The 16969-nt window shown below is 38.8% G+C and overlaps 1 protein-coding gene across 9 annotated transcripts in view; it reads right to left on the reverse strand.

The window, feature by feature from the left end:
• Nucleotides 1-16969, reverse strand: part of LOC143697779 (putative E3 ubiquitin-protein ligase HERC1) — an 86502-nt gene that overhangs the window by 55015 nt on the left and 14518 nt on the right. For 8 of the 9 annotated variants that reach the window (XM_077194151.1, XM_077194147.1, XM_077194153.1 and 5 more), the window contains exons 12-28: nt 15698-15863; nt 14433-14558; nt 13997-14218; nt 13226-13378; nt 12871-13003; nt 12331-12522; nt 11923-12135; nt 11644-11817; nt 10382-10493; nt 9880-10006; nt 5847-6018; nt 2852-3149; nt 2683-2761; nt 2524-2572; nt 1067-1305; nt 737-934; nt 309-429 (exon numbers count right to left, since the gene is read on the reverse strand). In XM_077194151.1, the coding sequence (XP_077050266.1) occupies nt 309-429; nt 737-934; nt 1067-1305; nt 2524-2572; nt 2683-2761; nt 2852-3149; nt 5847-6018; nt 9880-10006; nt 10382-10493; nt 11644-11817; nt 11923-12135; nt 12331-12522; nt 12871-13003; nt 13226-13378; nt 13997-14218; nt 14433-14558; nt 15698-15863 (2774 nt within the window). The remainder of the gene's footprint in view (nt 1-308; nt 430-736; nt 935-1066; nt 1306-2523; nt 2573-2682; nt 2762-2851; nt 3150-5846; nt 6019-9879; nt 10007-10381; nt 10494-11643; nt 11818-11922; nt 12136-12330; nt 12523-12870; nt 13004-13225; nt 13379-13996; nt 14219-14432; nt 14559-15697; nt 15864-16969) is intronic. The other variant, XM_077194149.1, reaches the window with a different exon arrangement.

Genomic DNA, 16969 nt, shown 5'->3' on the forward strand with positions numbered 1-16969 from the left:
CCAAATTGCAGAGCTCATGCAAACATATCCACATTGTTATGATCAGATGCTTTTCTTATGTTTTATAAAAAAAAAAAATGCTTGCTGTTTTCTCAATTGTGTTGTGTTTATTTTGTTATTTAGAGGAAAGCGTGCAGCACATTTTTTCATATTCATCTAAACGCAGCTTTCAGCAGTGTGGGGGCGGTGTCGGATGTTCGAGAACAGTATAGATCTGTTCACATATTTCGAACTCCGTTTTACCCGTAACCAGAGAATGAAAAAGAACTTTGCTTGAGTATGTCAGGGCCTTAAGAAGCATCACACACCTGCTTGCTCTCTCTCTAGCGCCACCTTCTGTCTGAGCACACGCACCAGCTGCTGATAGAGCGTGTGAGCTGCAGACTGTAACTCCCTCTGAACACTGATAGGAGCCGACTGAGTCCCAGCCTACACACAAAAACACAAGCAAAGTCATTTAGACACACGCAATCATATTTTAATATGCGTTTATGATCACAGGGACTGTGCATCTGATGTAAGATATTTGTTTGCTTGCAAAAATGGGTGGGAGCTAATTTTTAAACCATTTTAAAAACCAGTCAAGTCACAAAATTATTTTTGTTTTTATTCAAACAAATGATCCCCTCTATAAATGTTAAATAATATTTCTAGCATTCATTCAACAAAATTGAAAATTAGCATGATCTAAAAATGAATGTGTATTGAGGCTGATGTCATTAACAGCATGTCTTACAGTATAATGGTGAATCTTGTTGTTAGGAGCCACTAGACTGCCGGTGATCGGGGCTCCCAGGCCAAAGCAGCCAGAGAGGAACTGCAGCTGCACTGACTGCAAGAGGCCTGGGAAACGTGGGGGCACTAGCGAGCTGACACTCTTTTCTTCCATCTCTGACAGGAAGCAGGAAATCTGACACAAGGCCTCCAAACGCACCTGGACGGAGGGTATGAAAACAACTGTATCTTTATTACTGTGTGAGAATATTACATAACTGTTTATACACTTATTTCTTCTAAACCTTAGTCAGTTATTGAACATAAAAATGCTCTGCCATGGCTTTCCCACCTGAGCTCTTTGGTGTTGCTGTGCCATGGCTACAGTGATGGCTTTGGGGTCCGCCTGTGTACCTCCATCTTTGTCCATCAGAGAAGAGGTCCGGATGAGGCTCCCACACAGGAAATGGAAGACCTGGCTCAGGATGGTAGTGCCACCTCCGCCCGGGCACAGCACGGTAGTGGGACTGATGCACTGCCGCAGTCGTTCCCAGGCGTCTTTCATGATGCCCAAAGAACAGAGCGGAAGGCCTAGCAAGGAACAGGACTGATTAGCTCAGAGGTGTGATATTTAAGATAACTCAAATGTATGACTCCAGTATATATGAAAGGAGAGAGAGAGAGAGAGAGAGAGAGAGAGAGAGAGAGAGAGAGAGAGAGAGAGAGAGAGAGAGAGATGTAATGTGATATATCAGACATGTGAGAGATTGAACATGTAAAATCAGATTAGATGTGTGAGATGAGACTTGTGACATTTTTCTGATTTCTTCAGATCAAAGGTGAGATCAGGCAAGCGAGAGGAATAGATCAGACGGGTGAAAATTAAAATGGGAGAAATCAGAGAATCATGAGAGATTATTCTTTTAAGAGATCAATTATGTGGAATATGAGTAAGATTACTCAGATGAGAGATTATTAAATGAGAGATTATTTATGTGAAATGAAACGCATAATATATGAAAAAATATATATTAGCTGTAGTATTAGACAGGTGAAAATATGCAATTTGACTAATCAGATATTAAAGATCAGGTATTTAAGAGATCAATTATGTGAAATATGTGAGATCAGACATGTAAGATCAGATGTGAGAAATTAGAAATAAGAAAATATGTGAGATGAGACGTGAGACGTGAGAAATTAGAAACGAGAGAAGACAGGTGAGATCAGTTATGTTAGATGAGACATGAGAAATTAGGAACATGAGATCAGATATCAGACGTGTGAAAAATCGGATAAGTCAATGGTCTGACATGATATCAGGTCTGACAGATAAAAGATCACGCATGCAACAAATGCACTGTGTGTGAGATCAGAAATGTAAAATAGGTGAGGTCAGATGTGAGAAATCATACATGTGGGATCAGATATGTAGAGATCAGTTATATTAGATGAGACTTAAGATGAAACATGAGAAATTAGAAACGCGAGATCAGACCCCTGAGATCAAATGTGAAAAATAGATCTCAAAAATCTGACGTGATATCAGACAGAAGAAACAAATGCACTGTGTGTGAGATCAGATAAAATATATAAGATGTAAAATATCAGACATCTGCAATCATACATGCAAGATCAGATATGTGAGAGATCAGATATGTTAGATGAGACATGATATAAGACAAGAAATTAGACACGTTGTTAAAAATGTTGACATGTTAAAAATCAAATCTGCAACAGATCCAATATGTGTGAGATCAGACATGTGAGATCAGATGCATAACTTAATATGCTACTATATACACTCACCCATTTTATTCTTAAATGACCCTGAGGAGCTTTTAGACTGATCTAGTATCTTTAAAAGAGACAAAATAGATCACAGATGAAAAAAACAAACAAAAAGACCCAAGCGAGATATCAATTCATCAATATTAAACTATGGTGAAACATGGGATGTAGAAATACCTCTCTCTCACTGAATCTTCTCTCAGAGGAGGACTGTAACTCCATCTTTGTTCCTAACGCCTCATAGTAGGGTGGAGATCTGTGGAGTGAGAGATATTTATCACTTACAGTAAATTGATCTCACCCGCATGTGCAAGCAAATGTTCTGTAATTGTACTCAAACGCAGACCTTGCCAAACTGCTCTCAGTGGGCGTCTGTGACGACACAATCTCCTCCTGCCAAGCAGCTCGGACCCCCAGCAGAAGGAAGAGGCATCGGGAGACCAGCAAGTGGCACGCCGCCGGGAAGGACAGGCCCTGGTCACTGGTGCTGTGGTGGTCCCAGGGCCGCTGGGGAGGCTCCCTTTCTGGCGTTCCCGGGCTCTCAGTGCTGCTGGGTAACGTGCTAGTGCCAGACGACTCGTACACAGTCTCGTTCTGTTGGAGCTGCATGGCCTCACGGGTGGCCAGGAAACACTGCAACACCTCTGCAGGGAACATGCGAACAGTTTGCAATTACACAATACAACACCAGAGTAAGTATTTTAGTGCAAATAATGCCACATATCAATCACAACCATGACACATCTACACTGTACAAAATTATAGGCCTCAGTGTAACGTCAGGAGCTAAGGGTATTAAAGTAACACTGTTGTTTTTCAACCTTCATTATATATTTCCAAGACCCTTGTGATGGTACATCGACTTACAATAGGTTGAATGAAACGTCTGCCATAGCCTGCCAGTGTCTGTATCGCTTTTACTGGCACTATGTAACTTCGGGTTTCGGGTAGGAACCCGAGCACAAAAAAACCTACAAAATTCGACTGCTTTACGGCATACGTCACTTCCCCCACTTCCTCAGATTCTGACGTGAGAGCCCAACTAGCGTTTGATACACGTATGTTGTTGTCATGACCGAAGCAACAACTAAAAGGAAGAAGGCAAAGGTTTTGTCAGAGGAGACTAAAAGAAGAAAAAGGGAGAGTGACAAATTAAAAGACCGGACGAGGATCACTATTGGAGGGAAAGCAAGACAGTTTGAAGACGGTGAGAGTGTGCGCGCGCGTTCCGGCTCTCTCTCTCTCTGCTCGTTCTTTCAGTAACATGCACCCTGTCACGAGCGCAGCAGTCAGTCATCTATAAAGTGTTTATACATTTATAAATAAATTAGGGAGTCAGGGAGCTGACTATCGCGCGAAATGTAAAAGGATGAATAACATGGCCTGGCCATGTTACGGAATCTATCTGGTCCTCCATTTATCTTCATGAATCAAGTAAGGAGAGTAGCGAATTATCAATCTGGTAGCTACACTAACATGCTAGTTTACGATGGTAATAATAAATAATCTTTCAGGATAACTATCCTAATGTCTGCAGGCTGATATTTTTGTGTATTTATTTTTCTGGTGAAAGTGTCTTGCCTCTGGCTATAATGCAAATCGATTTTCAAATTTGCAGATTCATCTATGTTAGCTTGATATTATAATATTGACGATATATGGCTATTACCTACCACACAAACATTGAATTGAATTAGCATCCGTTATGTAAAACAGTAGACAATAGGCTACTATAATGACGCTGTCTTGTAAACGTGAGCTACGCGATCTTTTGACGTTTGAAAAAAATAAAACCCATGAAATTATATTCACATGACATGCTTAAATATATGCCAATGTACCTGGGATGAAGACATTTCACACGCAACGCTGGCAGTCTGCCCGTGAGAACTCAAGACAGTATCGGCTTGTCAACAAATGCACACTTGTATCGCCCGGTGTAACCATGACAGATTTTACGACAGTAGTAGAAGACTATACTGTTTCCCAACTGTAGGGGGACCCCGAGAGCAAAAACCGCAAAAACGACATAGTGTTGCTTTAACTCTTTGCCCGCCAGCGTTTGTTGTTGTTGTTGTTGTTGTTGTTGTTGTTGTTGTTGTTGTTGTTGTTTTTAAGTTGCCAGGCTACCGCCAGCATTTTTGATCATTTTCACAAAAATGTTATGGCCCCGAGAATATTTTGTTGTATAAATATCTTAACATGCAATATATCAAAAGAAAGAACAGATCCTCTGCTTTTCTAGCTTAATGCAATCTTTTTTTATCAACACTTGAATGTGGGTAAGTTTCATTTAAAAAAGCATAATTTTGAGAAAAACGCTGAAAAAAAAAGAGTTTTTGTAAAAGGCTACATCCAGATCGGATTCAGAACGATGATCAAAACATAGATGGAGTAGATTGAGTCCATCAACACCCCCAAAGCTTCACAGTCCTGTAACTCATCCTGGATCGACATTTCATTCAGTAACATTAGGCAGTTTTGATTTATATGCTGTTTAATGTTGATGATCATGTTATTTTACATATGCATATGATTACATTACATATGGCTTGTTTCTGCTTCTTCAACGCCTGAGTTTTGATCAGGAGATTCAGTGCTCTTTCAGAAGATGTGTCATCGCACCCCCTACCATATAAAAACCTTTATACCGAAATTTCCGTCAATGGTGGGGAAAGAGTTAATTTTGTTTTGCCTGCATTTTATTTATTTTTTTACTCTCAAAATGACTGTAGCCATTGACTTGCACAATGTGAAATCACCATGGACCACGGTTTTATCTAAAAATCGTATTTACATTTCTACTGAAGAAAAAAAGTCACCTACATCTCGGATGGCCTGAGGGTGAGTAAATGAGCAAATGTTTATTTTTGGGTGAACTATCCCTTTAATTCAATGTGTTACTTGCTGTATGTTTGCAAGTTTACTAGCAATTACTGAGTGAAAATTGTTTCAAAGTAAATCCTGTGACAATTTGTTTCAGTGTAATGACAACACAACCTTAAATGTTAAATATAAAATCAAAGAAACAAAAGAAAATAGGTCTCAAAAAGTGAAAAACTAAGCGAACTAAAAACCATGCAAATATCTTGTGTGAATGTCTCCCTAGTCATTATAGTCAATACTTACTCTTCACTTTATAAAAAACAACAACTATGTATTAGCATTACTACTAAATTGATTTTAGGCATTTAATCCCAGAACAGTGGCCAAAAAAAGTACTGTAGGAGTGCCCCACAACACTGAGATTGTAGAACAGGCCTTTTTCTGAGAGAAAGGAGCCTTTGGTATATGGTCGAACAGAAGCACAGAGGGAAGAGCACAGAAAGCAGCGAGTTTACCCGGCAGGTACATACTGCTGATGCTGGGCGTCTCCTCCTCTAGGGGATCTTCCTGGTTGTGTTCAGCTGCATGGGGCGTCTGGCTGCTGGGATCTGTGTCTCTTCCTGTCTGCTCTCCTGAGCTCCCTGCCTCCTGCCTCTCCTCACTGGGGCTCTGGGAGCCCAATGAAGCCTGGAAAGGACGAAACACAATGAGGAACAGTGATACTATTGGTTAATGTTATTTTGTTCCTGGTTGCATGGATTTGTTTTAGAGGTAGGGAAATGATTACATTACAAGTTTGTGACAAAAAAATGTTTCTAAATAATAAGTGCATTAAATATAAATATAAAAGATAAATATATACACTAAAGTTCAAAAGATTTTTTTAATGTTTTTGGTAGAAATCACTTATGCTCAACCAAGACTGCATTTATTTGATTAAAATATGTTAACAGTAATATTCTGAAATATTATTACCATTTAAAATAACTCTTTTCTATTTTAATATATTGTGAAATTAAATTCTTTTCCTGTCATGAAAAGGTGAATTTTCAGCATCATTACTCCAGTCTTCAGTTACATGATCCTTCTGAAATCATTATAATATTGTGATTTGCTGCTCAAGAAACATTCCTTATTATCAATGTTGAAAAGTACGGTGACGCATTGCTGCCACATACATATTATTTTTTCCCCTCAATTATGTCGTAATAACGAGATCTTATGTCGTTAAAACGACATATTTTCTCGTTTTAATGACATATCTCGTTTTAACGACATAATATCTCGTTTTAACGACATATCTCGTTTTAATGACATAATATCTCGTTTTAACAACATAAATATCTCGTTATAACGACATAAATATCTCGTTATTTCGACATAATAAGGGGACATTGTAATATGCATTAAGCTAGATTTAGCGTTCTTATAATGAGTTTCTATGGGAGGAAAATGCTTAACGTCAAATTAAACGCTTTGCGTTCATATTCTGGACTTATCTGATTTTTGTAGTATACTTTATTTGTACAAATTGCTGCACATTCGTTGAATTCTGAATTTTGCACACATAATTGAAAGCAATTTGTTTGTGGATATAGTAGCCTAATAAAAACATACATTTATCAAGTTCACGGATAATTGTGCGTGCATTTATTAATCAATATGATACTAAAATCATAATAAAGTATACTACAAAAATCAGATAAGTCCAGAATATGAACGCAAAGCGTTTAATTTGGCGTTAAGCATTTTCCTCCCATAGAAACTCATTATAAGAACGCTAAATCTAGCTTAATGCATATTACAATGTCCCCTTATTATGTCGAAATAACGAGATATTTATGTCGAAATAACGAGATATTTATGTCGTTATAACAAGATATTTATGTCGTTAAAACGAGATATTTGTGTCGTTAAAACGAGATATGTCGTTATAACGAGATATTTATGTCGTTAAAACGAGATATTTATGTCGTTAAAACGAGATATTTATGTCGTTAAAACGAGATATGTCGTTATAACGAGATATGTCGTTAAAACGAGATATTATGTCATTAAAACGAGAAAATATGTCGTTTTAACGACATAAGATCTGGTTATTACGACATAATTGAGGGGAAAAAATAATATATATGTGGCAGCAATGCGTCACCCTAGAAAAGAGTTCAACTTTACTGATAATTGTAATCAATTTAATGTTTCCTTGCTAATGAAATAATTTCTTAAAAAAAAACTAAAAACGGGATGTCTGGGATTAAAGGAAATTAAATTGGGAAATAAATTGTATATGTATATAAAACAGACATGTTATAACAAAAAAGGAAAAAATATTTATAATTTTTGTCACAGTGTCTGGTTATTCCCTGGGTTAAACACTAGAGGTCCTCAGTTTTCACGGTGTCTATGCATTCTCACTACACTTCCCATGATCCTGTCTGTCACTGATTGTTCATTGCATTACAGCTGTTTCTCGTCACCTTGTTCGCACTTGTGTATATATACCCTGTCTGTTTCAGTGTTTGTCACGGAGTCCTTGTATATTGTCCCCACACTTCCGTTGTCTTTTCGAGCCTATTTCTAGTGTTTGTCTTTTATGTTTTTTGATTGCCTTTTTGGAATTTGACCTTTGCTTGGACTGGTTGTGAGTACGGATTACCCTTTTAAATAAACTGCTTTTTTGGATCTCTATTCCCCGTGTGTGCGTGTCGTGACAATTTTGCACTATTTCTAAGTCAATAATGAAATATAATTGTGATAAATATGATTAAATATAAAATAATTACATTAATCATGTGATATTTCATCATGCATGTTAATTTTAACTGAGACATTTAAACCATATTTTAAATGTGTATATATATATATATATATATATACATATATATATATATATATATATATATACAGGTCCTTCTCAAAAAATTAGCATATTGTGATAAAGTTCATTATTTTCCATAATGTAATGATAAAAGTTAAACTTTCATATATTTTAGATTCATTGCACACTACTGAAATATTTCAGGTCTTTTATTGTTTTAATACTGATGATTTTGGCATACAGCTCATGAAAACCCAAAATTCCTATCTCAAAAAATTAGCATATCATGAAAAGGTTCTCTAAACGAGCTATTAACCTAATCAACTAATTAACTCTAAACACCTGCAAAAGATTCCTGAGGCTTTTAAAAACTCCCAGCCTGTTTCATTACTCTAAACCGCAATCATGGGTAAGACTGCCGACCTGACTGCTGTCCAGAAGGCCATCATTGACACCCTCAAGCAAGAGGGTAAGACACAGAAAGAAATTTCTGAACAAATAGGCTGTTCCCAGAGTGCTGTATCAAGGCACCTCAGTGGGAAGTCTGTGGGAAGGAAAAAGTGTGGCAAAAAACGCTGCACAACGAGAAGAGGTGACCGGACCCTGAGGAAGATTGTGGAGAAGGACCGATTCCAGACCTTGGGGGACCTGCGGAAGCAGTGGACTGATTCTGGAGTAGAAACATCCAGAGCCACCGTGCACAGGCGTGTGCAGGAAATGGGCTACAGGTGCCGCATTCCCCAGGTCAAGTCACTTTTGAACCAGAAACAGCAGCAGAAGCGCCTGACCTGGGCTACAGAGAAGCAGCACTGGACTGTTGCTCAGGGGTCCAAAGTACTTTTTTCGGATTAAAGCAAATTTTGCATGTCATTCGGAAATCAAGGTGCCAGAGTCTGGAGGAAGACTGGGGAGAAGGAAATGCCAAAATGCCTGAAGTCCAGTGTCAAGTACCCACAGTCAGTGATGGTCTGGGGTGCCATGTCAGCTGCTGGTGTTGGTCCACTGTGTTTTATCAAGGACAGGGTCAATGCAGCTAGCTATCAGGAGATTTTGGAGCACTTCATGCTTCCATCTGCTGAAAAGCTTTATGGAGATGAAGATTTCATTTTTCAGCACGACCTGGCACCTGCTCACATTGCCAAAACCACTGGTAAATGGTTTACTGACCATGGTTTTACTGTGCTCAACTGGCCTGCCAACTCTCCTGACCTGAACCCCATAGAGAATCTGTAGGATATTGTGAAGAGAAAGTTGAGAGACGCAAGACCCAACACTCTGGATGAGCTTAAGGCCGCTATCGAAGCATCCTGGGCCTACATAACACCTCAGCAGTGCCACAGGCTGATTGCCTCCATGCCACGCCGCATTGAAGCAGTCATTTCTGCAAAAGGATTCCCGACCAAGTATTCAGTGCATAACTGAACATAATTATTTGAAGGTTGACTTTTTTTGTATTAAAAACATTTATTGTATTGGTCGGATGAAATATGCTAATTTTTTGAGATAGGAATTTTGGGTTTTCATGAGCTGTATGCCAAAATCATCAGTATTAAAACAATAATAGACCTGAAATATTTCAGTTGGTGTGCAATGAATCTAAAATATATGAAAGTTTAATTTGTATCATTACATTATGGAAAATAATTAACTTCATCACAATAGGCTAATTTTTTTAGAAGGACCTGTATATATAAATATATAAATGTGATTGGTTTATTAATGTATTTTACCTGTTTGGTGGTAGTGGTTGTTTGGACGCTGCTTGTGTTTCCTATGCTCTCTTTATAGGACAGCAGAGTGCTGCGGATTTTATACACCACTTGATATATTTCAGTCAGCACCTCACAAGGCTCATATCTGCAGTCAAACACACACATACACACATTAATGGACTGTTTAAATGATTGGTTCATCCCTGCTGCTGTCCAAACACTGAGGAAGGTTTATCTGGATTCATGACTGTCAATTCATATTTACCCAACTCTCACTCTCACAAATAAGTCATTATGGCCTGGGCATTTATCATGTGATATTTCACACAGCACAGAGAGAGACACTTTAATATTCACATATAGAACCATTCTTTAAATAGAGCATATATTCATTAAATCTGGGTCAACTAATTACAGAGTTCATTACACTATAGCATAAGTGAGACTTTGGGAGGTAAAGCTGTAAAAAAGAGATCTAGGTAAAGAGAGAGATAGAGGGCAAGGTGTGGATCTCACTCACTTATCCTGCCAGTAGGCTTCATGAAGGCCAGCGTGTTTGAGCAGGGCAGCCAAACTACAGCGACACGCCATCTCTAACAGAGAGTCTCCCACTGATCCACTACTGTCCCAGTCTATAGAAAAACACACACGTCAAGGTCAATGTGGACATGCACGTGATGACAGAGCTTATTGTAATCTGAAATACTTGACTCTAATTGGTCAATTGCAGCATTCTGCAATTATTTCAAATAATTAAAATAAATACTAAACTAAAGCACCATAGCGGTATTTGAATATGGTAATCATTGTGTACCATGGTATACAGACAAACAAATACTGGCTCAAACAGGCCAGACAAAATAACAATGGCTCAAGCTTGTTAGATCGAACAGGGGAAATGCCACATGTGGCGCAGAAACGCAAAAAAGGCAGTAAATGAATATCTCGCAAAAAATTTTTTACCTTCTTTTCATATTCTATAAACCTTAAAGGGTTAGTTCACCCAAAAATGAAAATTAAGTCATTAATTACTCACCCCCATGCTGTACCAACCCCGTAAGACCTTCGTTCATCTTCGAAACACAAATGAAGATATTTTTGATTAAATCTGAGAGGTGGATCACTGCTACATAGGCTGCCAGAGGGAATGAAACTTGACGGCCCAGAAAGTCATTAAAGAAAATGTTTAAATATTCCATGTGCCTACAGTGGCTCAACTATAAGTTTATCAAGCGACGAGAATACTTTTTTCCCGAAAAAAAAACATAATAACGACTTTATTCGACTATTCCTTTTCTTCCTTGTGGGCCTGAGACGAGAGTTCAAGAGATTTCCACGACGCATGCGCGAGAACTGAGAAGAGAACGTTCTTCTTCTAATACTTCTTGTTCAGTTCTCGCGCATGCGTCGTGGAAATCTCTTGAACTCTCGTCTCAGGCCCACAAGGAATGAAAAGGAATAGTCGAATAAAGTCGTTATTATGTTTTTTTTTTCGGGAAAAAAGTAGTCTCGTCGCTTGATAAACTTATAGTTGAGCCACTGTAGGCACATGGAATATTTAAACATGTTCTTTAATGACTTTCTGGGCCGTCAAGTTTCATTCCCTCTGGCAGCCTATGTAGCAGTGATCCACCTCTCAGATTTAATCAAAAATATCTTCATTTGTGTTCCGAAGATGAGCGAAGGTCTTACGGGGTTGGTACAGCATGGGGGTGAGTAATTAATGACTTAATTTTCATTTTTGGGTGAACTAACCCTTTAAAGAAATCCGGCCTCTCTTACCCCGATTCGCTGCAAACTCCTTCATTTTCCTCCAGAGCGCGCTGGCTGGTTCTCGCGGGGAGCCGAGGGCGAGTTCCACTAGCGTTGTGTTCTCTTCTGACAGGCACAACTCAGCTATTCTCACATCCCCACAACCCACGAACACGGCCTCAGTCAGCCAACCCATTGCCCAGTCTACAGGAACATAGATGAATATTTATTTATTTATCTATTTTTATGCATGTGTCTATGCCTTACAATACAAATAAGTGCTGCTGCCCCCTGGTGGTAGGTCATTACCCAGCTGCTCAAAGTCAATCTCCAGCCCGTTTCTCAAGAGTGGGTTACACAGCCAGAACTCTGCCGTCTTCTCCTGGATGGAAGGGGGCTGGCCCTGCAACATTCCTCCCAGACAACGGCCAATGGCAAGAGCTACAGACCTCTCCAGGTCAAGAAGCCACGCCCAGTCATCTGATTCTGGTGGCAGAACTGGCTCAGAGGTTTCTGATGCTTCTGTAAAAAGAAGGAAGGGTGTGTAATCAGCAGTAATGTGCGCGTCTAAGTTAATTTCTTCACAGCGCATCACTGTGATGATCTGTCATGTGTTATTGAATACATTATTTATTAATCGTTTGAATGCCATACAATTCATTAAGGTATCTGAAATGTTTTCAGAGAATGACAGAAATTCTGAATTCTGGTGCTTACCCTGTGTGGTTCCTTCCAGCTCCATGTTCTCCAGGTTTGAAGTGTTGGGCAAGTAACAGTTGAGCTCGTTGAGATGTTCAAGCAGAGTGAGCAGGTGAGGGAGGAGAGGTTTGACAACAGCCAATGGCAGCAGGAGAAGAGAGTACATCACCTGACACAGCAGACTGCCCGCCACCGAACCAAACAGCACAGCTACAGAGAAACAGACAATGGATGGATGGATGGATGGATGGATGGATGGATGGATGGATGGATGGATGGATGGATGGATGGATGGATGGATGGATGGATGGATGGATGGATGGATGGATGGATGGATGGATGGATGGATGGATGGATGGATGGATGGATGGATGGATGGATGGATGGATGGATGGATGCTTTGCTCAGTAAACCCCTGTTAAATAAAACAAGGTTTGTTTTCCCCCCCTGCCGTACCGAAAACATGCCGTACCGAACCGTAATTTTTGTGTACCGTTACACCCCTAATGGATGGATGATTAGATGGACGAATGGATGGCATGTAATGTGTGTTCTTACTGTGTAGTTTCTTGATGACGTGTTTGTCCAGAGTGCTCTCCTCTAGCAGAATGCTGGATCTCCTGAAGGTCTCGGCTGCGTATGGCAGCAGCAGGCACAGGTGCTTATGTAGCAGCACTACACTGCTGTCATCCTACACAACACACAAGCAAAACAAAACAAAACATGTTCTTTAAACACTTATTATGCAGGCTGCCTCCAATTCTGGGTTCTGGAACAAGAATAAAGCATCTTTGACTAAACACACAACAAAAATGTATTTCTTAAAACTACAATCCGTAACCACTGCAACTGGCAAACTGAGGGAGGGAGGTATCATATGGAGCTGGTTTTAACAGTAAATGTGTTGCTGTACCTCAGTGCCTGTGTGGATGTAGCAGTGGGCCAGCAGGTGTCTGTGAAGGGCTGACAGCAGGTGGTGGAAGTGTGATGGAGCCTCCGTCTGTTTCTGGGACTGACTGGACCGCTGTTTATCACTGTTCTTCTCCAGTTCACCAAACGCACGCTCCTGTGTGTACAACAGCGTTAATGGAAAGGAGAACATGTTATGATGTGTGTTTTGATTGCTAAAAGTGTGCTCATAATATATTAAAAAAAAAAAAAAAAATATCCCAAAACACCTGAGTTGATTGTCCATTAAATGGTAATAAGATTTCACAATATTACCGTTTTCACTGTTTTTTTTTTTTTATCTCAAATAAATGCAGTCTTGGTGAGCGACTTCTTTCAAAAACATTTGTTTTAAAATCCTACCGACTCCAAACTATTGAACAGAAGTGTATATTAGATATATATTATCAATTGTATTTTTCTCTATATTAATTATTGTTTATATATATTAAATCAGCAAAATTATAGCATAAAAATAATGGTTTTCCAAAAGTCAAATTGTTCTATTTATGTAGGGGGAGTAGGGGACAAATGTCAATTTTTAAAGCATATTTCCTCTCCTAAACCAGTACAGAAAAAACTTAAAATCATGAAGTCCATTTCCAAAATATCATTTGGGAGTGTCGCAAATGAACATGCTTTTACTTAATGCTTTTTTTATTCTTCAAATTAAATTAACATTAAACCAAGGCTTGGAAATAGAAAGAATCTTTTTTGTCTGTCAATCTGGACTGACCGTGTAGAACCCGATGCTGAGCAGCAAGGTCTTCAGGAGGACCTCGGCCAGGTGAAGGTGGTCTGGAGCTTCTGAACTTGAGCTGACACTTCCTGTTGGGCGGTCAGGGGTGGGCGGCAGTGCCAGACCTGCACTCAGCTCCCCAGGCGAGCTGTATCCCAGCAGGGACGCCACGTGACTCTGTTCCTGCAGGCTGTTCAGCACCATATCCAGCTGTAGACGCTGTAGAACGGGAAACAGTAATAACACTGAATAATTAGCAAACAATTACTACAATACTTACATGATACGGTAAAAACAACTGGAGCGCAATGGAACGACAGGGGTTGAGAGACATAGTTTTAACTTGAGTTATGTTGATTTGAGGGCTTTTCTCAGCAAATGTGGATATATGCGCGTAACAGCCGGAACTTTGATAGTGTTTGTGTATGAGTACCTGTCCTTTAGACAGGCTTTCCCAGCTCTCCGGGCCCTGAGGTAACAGAGAGTGCAGCAGCTCCGTTCTCTCCCTGAGAGGAGGCAGCAATAGAGACGCTCCGATGGACAGCGTGTTCATTACAGCCTAAACACACACACATACAACAATTAATTACCATGGTGTAGGGAATGACTCATATACTGGCATTCTGACAGATGACTCAGTTGAAGCGGTTACACTGAACTCTTGAAAGTTCAGAAAAAGTCATGTCCCCTGCAAACTCCCTCGAAGAGAAAACAGAGCCACCGATTCCATCATCTTAGTGTTTCTAATATGTGGGCAGAACTCCAGCAGCATATGTGAGCATTCTGATTGGCTGAAGTTGTTTACTGTTGTGTAAGCCAGAAAATAATAGCTTGTAATGTTGGGAGTGTGTGTTTTAAAAAACCATGAACATAAAATATGTCTTCTGAGATTTTGCATTTAAAAAATTCTAGATGAAAACAGCCAGATTTTAATATAATCCAAATTTTAAAAAAATTAAGTTTACTTGAAGCAGATGAGTTTGTTTAAAAGTATAATTTGAAAATATATAATTTAATATGTGTAGTAAAAGAGTCAGAGTAGATTTTACGATGACTACAACTTCCATTTCTATAAGTATTTTAGCACCAATTTCCACAGAAGGTAAAGTTGTGTTCTCTTGATCACAAGTATCATCAAGTATCAAGTATCATTTTCCAAAGAGCACAATAAATCACACAAAGAAATAGATATTCACATCTATTCAGCACTTTCTGTGAGCTTTACTAATTTCTTATAATATGAATTTAAGGTACAAATTACAACCATACAATACTGTTTAAAAGTTTGGGGCCGGTATATATATTTTTTGTTTTAATTCTCTATTTAAAGTCTCTTTTGCTCACTAAGGCTGCAATTATTTGATTAAAAATACAGCAAAAGTAATATTGTGAAATATTATAAAAATTTAAAATAACTCTTTCCCATTTAAAAAAAGCATTAATATAATAATATTTCTGTGATGGCACATCTGAATCTGGGATTCTTTGATGAATAGAAAGGTAAAAGAAACTGCATTTATTTGAAATTGTAATTTATAAATGTCTTTACAGTCACTTTTGATCAGTTTAATATTTCCTTGCTGTATAAAAGTGTTAATTTCTTTATTTAACAGTATTCTTCATTAAATGGATTACGTGAATATACGTGAATTATAAATATAAACGTATGCAAATAAAGCTCAGTGTTTGATGGCAGACCTGTTGTATGGAGTCTGGTACATTAGAGTCAATGAGTCTGAAGAGCAGGTTCCTGAGGGGCCGACCCTGAGCACCAAGCACTGTGGCCCCTGTTCCCCCTGCGTGGGCCAGCGACAGGTGGATGGACAACAGTTTCATACACAACAACACAAACTGGTGATGTTCCCTGGGAAAGAAACCGAGAGGGAGAGAGTGACAAGTTAAAAGATGAGAAGCCTAAAGTGACCTTTACCGATTGCCAGGCCATATGCTGCTCTGACCCCATCCCTGTGGGTATGAAGATGGTTATGGGCTTGTGCCAGTTACCCCTGTGGCTGTGTGTGTGTGTGTGTGTGTGTGTGTGTGTGTGTGTGTGTGTGTGTGTGTGTGTGTGTGTGTGTGTGTGTGTGTGTGTGTGTGTGTGTGTGTGTGTGTGTGTGTGTGTGTGTGTGTGTGTGTGTGTGTGTGTGTGTGTCACATTCCTGTTATATGTCTTTCAGCAGCTGACGTTGACACACATAAACCAGATTTCTTGCTTGCTCATGCAAAACTCTCTGCCACAATGCTAAGATGTGTTAGGTGGATGCTAAGGCATTGCTATGCAGTTGTTTTGGGAGGTTGCTATGTAGTGACCCAAAGGAAAAATCTAAAATACATGCAGAAACTAAGAGGCTAGAATTAAAGCTTTCATATGTATCAGAATGAGCAGCATATAAAATGTTAAAGTATTCTGGGAGCTTCCACATAATGGAATCATTAAGCATTAAGACATTTGACACACTCTCTCCCTCTTTCTTTAGAGATACTGCTGCAGAAATAAATGTTCTGACCTCAAGGTCAACATAAATCACTTAACCATCTTGTGGCCTCAGCAGGGAAATATCAACGATATTATATAATCTGTATGACAGCTCTTAAGTAATCGTAAATCTTGCAGTCTACAGCTGTAGACTACTGACATCTGACATTGCAAATGTCCATGCATCAGATTGGCATGGTTTAAACATCCATATCAGGGTTATTATTATTATAACTGAAACTAAAACCAATAAAAATGTTTTATTTGAAATAAAATAAACGTTAACTGAAATAAAATATTTAAAAAAAGTAATTTTGATGTAATGAACAAAACTAAAACTGAAAAAATACAAAACTAAACTGAAATTTAACTGAAATTAAAATAAAAACGGAAAATATAAACATTAAATCTAATTTAAAATCTGAATAAAAACTATAATAGTATCTCAATGACATTGATCCATATATTCATATATCTTCATTCATTTTATACTT

This window comes from Siphateles boraxobius, unplaced genomic scaffold (genome assembly GCF_051911475.1).
Source record: "Siphateles boraxobius isolate OS27281-9 unplaced genomic scaffold, OSU_SipBor_1 11, whole genome shotgun sequence".
Lineage (NCBI taxonomy): Eukaryota > Metazoa > Chordata > Actinopteri > Cypriniformes > Leuciscidae > Siphateles > Siphateles boraxobius.